Raw genomic sequence first — 6,734 nt, forward strand, 5'->3', positions numbered from 1 at the left:
TCAAGTTATTTATATACAAAAGAACAGATAAATGCAGTGACTGGCATTTTTATATTAAATTTATTTCTGTTAACAATGATATTTTCACCTGTTAAACTGTATAATACATGATTCAATTCATGAGTATGTTGTAAAAACAGGTTGTAAAACCACTCTAGTAATACATTTTATCAGCCAATGTTGAAACTCACTGCCTCTTTATCAAATTTTCATTCATAAAGTTTTCTTTAAAGGAATGTAGATTCCTTAATATCTTTTATAGGTATGTTTATAGAAAAATAAATATATATAATTTTGTTATCTAGATCTGATTACTGCCTTTTCAAACAAGCCATGTGGTTTGCTTTTTAAAAGTCATTTGGTCAGCCCTGGCTGGTTTTGCTCAGTGGATAGAGCGTTGGCCTGCAGGTCCCAGGTTTAATTCCTGGTCAGGGCACATGCCCACATTGCGGGCTTGATCCCCAGTGTGGGGTGTGCAGGAGGCAGCGGATCCACGATTCTCTCTCATCATTGATGTTTCTCTCTCTCCCTCTCCCTCTCTCTCTGAAATCAATAAAAACATTTTTTTTAAAAAGTCATTTGATCAGTGGATTAGAAATTTAGTAAGTATATTTTGTCCAGTTTATTTTTTTTAAGTTTTCCTGCTATACTTAATGTAACTTTTAAAGATTAAAATAACACGATATATAATAATGATGCAGTGATTTAAAACTGGAATAAACATTTCTGGTCATAGGGTTTTTCCCCCCAAGAGTAAAAGGCGTATTAATAGCTTTAGATTATCAGTTTTCAAATCTCAGTTTTCATATATGCTTTTTTAGAAGTTAATCTGCCTTTAATCCAGGTTTCCTCCCACTTCCCAAAAGAAAGGTATACTTCTCATGTGTCCCAAATTTTACCATAGTGCACTGCTTCGGGTTCTGAAAACCTATGGGCCACCAACAAAAGAGAACATTTGAAATAGTGGAGTCAGTGGTAGTGAGTATGTGAAGCACTGTAGTGACTGGGAGCAGGTCCTCTTGTAATACCAGGTTGTTTCCAGTTCTTTGGTTTCAGCAGAATAGAAAGAGGATCTAATCGCGGTGTTAGTTTTTGTAGCAGCAATAAGCATAATTTGTGAGGAGCAGCGGATCCACGATTCTCTCTCATCATTGATGTTTCTCTCTCTCCCTCTCTCTCTCTCTCTGAAATCAATAAAAACATTTTTTTTAAAAAGTCATTTGATCAGTGGATTAGAAATTTAGTAAGTATATTTTGTCCAGTTTATTTTTTTTAAGTTTTCCTGCTATACTTAATGTAACTTTTAAAGATTAAAATAACACGATATATAATAATGATGCAGTGATTTAAAACTGGAATAAACATTTCTGGTCATAGGGTTTTTCCCCCCAAGAGTAAAAGGCGTATTAATAGCTTTAGATTATCAGTTTTCAAATCTCAGTTTTCATATATGCTTTTTTAGAAGTTAATCTGCCTTTAATCCAGGTTTCCTCCCACTTCCCAAAAGAAAGGTATACTTCTCATGTGTCCCAAATTTTACCATAGTGCACTGCTTCGGGTTCTGAAAACCTATGGGCCACCAACAAAAGAGAACATTTGAAATAGTGGAGTCAGTGGTAGTGAGTATGTGAAGCACTGTAGTGACTGGGAGCAGGTCCTCTTGTAATACCAGGTTGTTTCCAGTTCTTTGGTTTCAGCAGAATAGAAAGAGGATCTAATCGCGGTGTTAGTTTTTGTAGCAGCAATAAGCATAATTTGTGAGGATTACTGTGACTTTTGTATGTAATGAGATAGGTGTGTAAAATACTGTTGCTTTTAAACCTTTTCTATTTCTATCTTCTCATCTGTTGTCAGTGATATTTCTCAACTTGTGCATTTGTAAAAATTTAAAATAGTGAAAGAATTAAACTCATTCTAGTAATAGAAAATATCCACTGGTACATGAACTAATTAAAAATCAAATACTGTTTTAAGGGTAAAGAAAATATTCTCAAGGACAAATTTTGTAAATTAACATGAGAAATTATTAGCAACTGGACTTTTTCCCTTTAATATTTAATGAGAATCTTCAGACATACACAAAATAGAAGAGTCTACCCAGCCCCCATATGCCCATGACCATTTTAATTTTCACACCTGTCCCTCCACACCGCTGCACCCCACTGCTTGATGATGAGGATGGTTTTTTAAGTTCACGTTTGCTTATTTGTTTGCAGGTATTTATTCTATTTGTATGCGTATTTTTTTCTGATATCTTTACAAATAAATTCTATACAGTAACTTTTTCAAAATAAAAATAACATGACATCTTATGATTGTTTGGGTTCATGAAGTCTTTCCAAGAGATACAGGGACAAATATATTTATTGACTTACATTAAATGCTATTTCCAGGATAGATGATAAGAATAAATAGTAACCAAGTGCTTTTACATTTAAATGGGGTAAGTTTTGGAGAGAGTTTTTTGAGTCAACACCATCATTCAAATATTTTATTTTGATTTTTTACATAATTTGTCTAGAACACTTCAAGTAGCTTACTCAAATTTTTTATAATGATAGGCATTGGTAAATATGAAAGTTTCTTTAAAAAACTATAGAAACAAAACTCAATCGTACTTGATTTTTGTAAGCTACAAAAAGGTGGCCATAGTCTAGGATTGGAACGGTTTTTCTTCTTTTTTTTTCTCTTTTTTTTACTAAACACAACAGCTAAATAAAGAAAATTTGTGTTAATTTTATAGGGCACAGTTTAGGTGAGAGAATGAAAGTTCAGTATAACTTGTTTTACATTGATTAATTGTATAACCAGTAATCATGTGACATCACAATGCAAATGCTGACATCCTTTTCCAAAAGAGTTGTGGTTCTTTTTGTTTGTTTTTTTGGGTTTTTATTTTTTATGCTTAAAAAGGGTTTTGTGGTTTAAATGTTGTTACATATTTTACAGCATTAGGATCTATGGAATATTTTGACAACTGCAACAGTTCAATGAAGTTGGTAATTTCTTTTAATTATTTTTCATTGAACAGCTTTGGAGTTACATTTCTACATTCTGATTTCTGGTGTATTATAAGGAAAGAAAACTTAAAATATGTCAGAAGAACGCTTTAGAGAAAAGACATAGTGATTACAATATGGCTGTAGCTAAATTATCCGTGTATAAGTTTGTTAATAACTAATTTGATGAAAAAATGTGGTGTTCTTTCTAGCTACTGATTGTATATGTGGATTACACATCCTTTCTTAAAGTGATTTTTAGGATTCCACAGATTGTCAGCCACATTCTAATCTGCTTATAAAGTGGAGAATGAACGTGGCTTTATTCAATTAAATAATACTCTCATACAGGTTTTCCCCCCATACTAAAATTTTAATTGGTAATGTTTTGTATTTTTTGGAGGTAAAATTGAAATTTTTCATTTTTAAAACTATAGTTGTCAAATTATTTTATTTTGAACCTGTTTTAAACTTAGAGATGTATTGTTTCCTTTGGGTGCAGATCACCAATTAATACGTTTGATTTCAGATCTACAACTTACTGCTTTGTAAACTTCGCTGAGGTAAAATGCAACCGTTTGGCTACTTGAACTGATCTACATTACATAGGTTTTACCTATTGACATTAGCAGTAGCTAACATGTCAGAAATAGAAGCAATGAAACAATACATCTTCTATATTCTGAATTGGCACAATGCTAAATACAGATGTAGCTAACTTTTAGAGACTCTGAAATATGTTTTTTTTATTTCAAGGTTTATTATATAACAAGTGAGATTTTAAAAGTAGAGCTTTCTCTATACTAGTAAAATCTATCCAGAATGTTTGCATATTCTAGAATTAAAAGATTAATTTTGCAACATAACTCATTTTTCTAACTCATATATTGGTTTAAGGTTACTTAAAAAATACAAGTAGATTGCTCTTAATTTGAAACCATACTTACTTTTTCTCTAAGGGTGAAACTTTATTTTAAGTTTTTTAAAAATATGGAAGTAACATTGTCTAGCAGATTATCTGTCATGAAAGATACGGGATTTGGAGTAACTTGTATTTAAAATTCTATAACTTTGGGTTGGGTAAAGTTATACTTAAAATAAAGCATTCCCTTTGTAACTCATAATTTTCAACATAGGGTATTAATAAAAAATGTATATAATTTATGTAAATATTAGGTTACTTTAGAAGCATTTTCTAGATTTGAAAGTACTAATGCACAGTGTATTAATTTTATGATAGTTTGAAAATTTTATATTATAATCATTTAAAACTTAAATGTGGTACCTTCATTAATGTTTTCATGTCTTATTTCTTTGTAGCAAGGAGTGAATAATGCTGAAAAATTTGACTATGTAAGTGCAATATAGAATTCACTTTTCATGCTACATTCTTTATATCTTTGTTTTTTGATACTGACACTTTTAAATTTTGGTTTATAGGTGATGCAGTTTTTGAATAAGATGGCTGGTAATGAATATGTTGGATTCAGTAATGCAACGTGAGTCTACTTTATGACTTAGGATTTTATAATGGGCCATTCCTCTTATCTGCTTTTTATCAACCTCTCTCCTTAGTAAAAAAATATATGGGTATCTCTACGTACACACACACTAGAGACTTGGTGCACGAAATAGTGCATGTCATAGCGAGTGATTGAACTCCTGGTTGAACTCCCGAAGGGACACTTTGCTTATTAGCCTTTTATATATATAGATATGTACATTTATGTGGGTGGCTTTTATTCTGAACTGTTTGAAATTACGTAAACATCATGACGCTTCACTTCTAAATAACTTCACCTTTGTATCCTAGGAATAAGGGCATTTTCCTACATAACTATAGTACCATCGACACTTAAGGACATTATTTAAATTTGATATTAATCAATATATAGATGTCCCCAAATGTCCTCTAAATACCATAAACTAATTAAGGAACTAATCATGGTCTCTTGTCTTTTAAAAGTAAAACAGTCTGCCTGCCTTAGTCTCTTGCTTTTAAAAATTTTATTAAATGACTTTTTTTTAAGCGTGCCAATCACTTATTTTCTAGAGCAGGAATTACCTAACTTTTTCTGTGAAGGACCAGGTAATAAAAATTTTAGACTAGTAGTCTCTGTTACAACTATTAGTTCTACTCTGAGTATGAACATAGCCATATAAACAAACCTTATTTATAAAAACAGGAAGCAAGTTGGATCTAGCTCATGGGCTGTAGTGAATATTCTCTGTTTTTTATAGGCCTGGTTGTTTCCTTGTGATTAGATAAAGTTTAAACACTTTTGGCAGGAGTTCTAAGTAGGTGATGCTTTGTATGTTTTAGAGGGCAAACCTTTTCAGGTTGTCTGCCTTACCAACTGTTATTCATCAGCTTCAGTAACTTTCCCAGGAAGCTTTTTATTAATTTCATCTCACCCTTCTGTGCTCTCATATTTCATTGAACTATTTCTGTATCTTGTCTTTGCCCCATTGTCACCATTAGACTCTGCCCTCCTTAAGACCTGGTAGAGTGACTTCACACTATTTCTCTTTTTTCCCATTAAGTCTGAAGATTTGCACAACTGCTCTCATTTTAGTCATACTTCTCCCTCCAGGTCTATCATCACTTCCTAAATTCAGGTTTCTTGTAATTCTCATTACAGTAGTCACCTAATAACATCACTCATCCTTTCTTTTTCCCCTTTCCCAAACTGATGTCAGAACTAACCTTCTAAAATGTAGAGTTAACAAGGTAGCTTGTTTGAGAGCTTGAAGCTTTCATTTTGTTGGCAATCAAGAGCTATTACATTTCTTAGCATTTATCAGTCTTGGTAATTTGGTCCTAGTCTCCTTTGTTAGTTTTTTTATTATTATTAATCTTTATTGTTGAGACTATTACAGAGGTCCCCACCCCCCATAGCTCCCCTCCACCCAGTTCCCACCCCGCCCAGGCCCTTGCCACCCTATTGTCTGTGTCCATAGGTAATGCATACATGCGTATAAGATCTTTGTTTAATCGCTTTCCCCACACCCTTCCCTCCGAGAATCGTTAGTCAGTCATTTCCATGCCCCTGATTCTATTCCATTCACCAGTTTATTCTGTTCATCAGATTTTTTTACTCATTTGATTTTTCAGATTCAATTGTTGATAGATGTGTATTTGTTGCCACTTTGTTGTTCATAATTTGTATCTTTACCTTTTTCTTCTTCCTCTTAAAGAATACCCTTTAGCATTTCATATAATACTGGTTTGGTAGTGATGAACTTCTTTAGCTTTTTCTTGTCTATGAAGCTCTTTATCTGATCATCAATTCTAAATGATAGCTTTGCTGGGTGGAGTAATCTTGGTTGTAGGTTCTTGCAATTCGTCACTTTGAATATTTCTTGCCACTCCCTTCTGGCCTGCATAGTTTCTGTTGAGAAATCAGCTGACAGTCGTATGGGTAGTCCCTTGTAGGTGACTAACTGTTTTTCTCTTGCTGCTTTTAAGATTCTATCTTTGTCTTTTGCTCTTGGCATTTTAATTATGATGTGTCTTGGTGTGGTCCTCTTTGGGTTCCTCTTGTTTGGGGTTCTCTGTGCTTCCTGGACTTGTAAGTCTATTTCTTTCACCAGGTAGGGGAAGTTTTCTGTCATTATTTCTTCAAATAGGTTTTCAATATCTTGCTCTCTCTCTCTTCTTCTGGCACCCCTATAATTCAGATGTTGGTACGCTTGAAGCTGTCCCAGAGGCTCCTTACACTATCTTCGTATTTT

The 6,734-nt window shown here is 33.1% G+C and overlaps 1 protein-coding gene across 5 annotated transcripts in view; it reads left to right on the forward strand.

Annotated features, from left to right (window-relative positions):
- Window positions 1-6,734, forward strand: part of GLS (glutaminase) — a 63,672-nt gene that overhangs the window by 24,349 nt on the left and 32,589 nt on the right. For 4 of the 5 annotated variants that reach the window (XM_014544774.1, XM_014544775.1, XM_014544773.1 and 1 more), the window contains 2 exons: window positions 4,320-4,352; window positions 4,440-4,498. In XM_014544774.1, coding sequence (XP_014400260.1) covers window positions 4,320-4,352; window positions 4,440-4,498 — 92 coding nt within the window. Of the gene's footprint in view, window positions 1-2,949; window positions 3,000-4,319; window positions 4,353-4,439; window positions 4,499-6,734 lie in introns of all 5 variants that reach the window. The other variant, XM_014544776.1, reaches the window with a different exon arrangement.

The sequence above is a fragment of the Myotis brandtii genome, unplaced genomic scaffold, assembly GCF_000412655.1.
Source record: "Myotis brandtii unplaced genomic scaffold, ASM41265v1 scaffold381, whole genome shotgun sequence".
Classification (NCBI taxonomy): domain Eukaryota; kingdom Metazoa; phylum Chordata; class Mammalia; order Chiroptera; family Vespertilionidae; genus Myotis; species Myotis brandtii.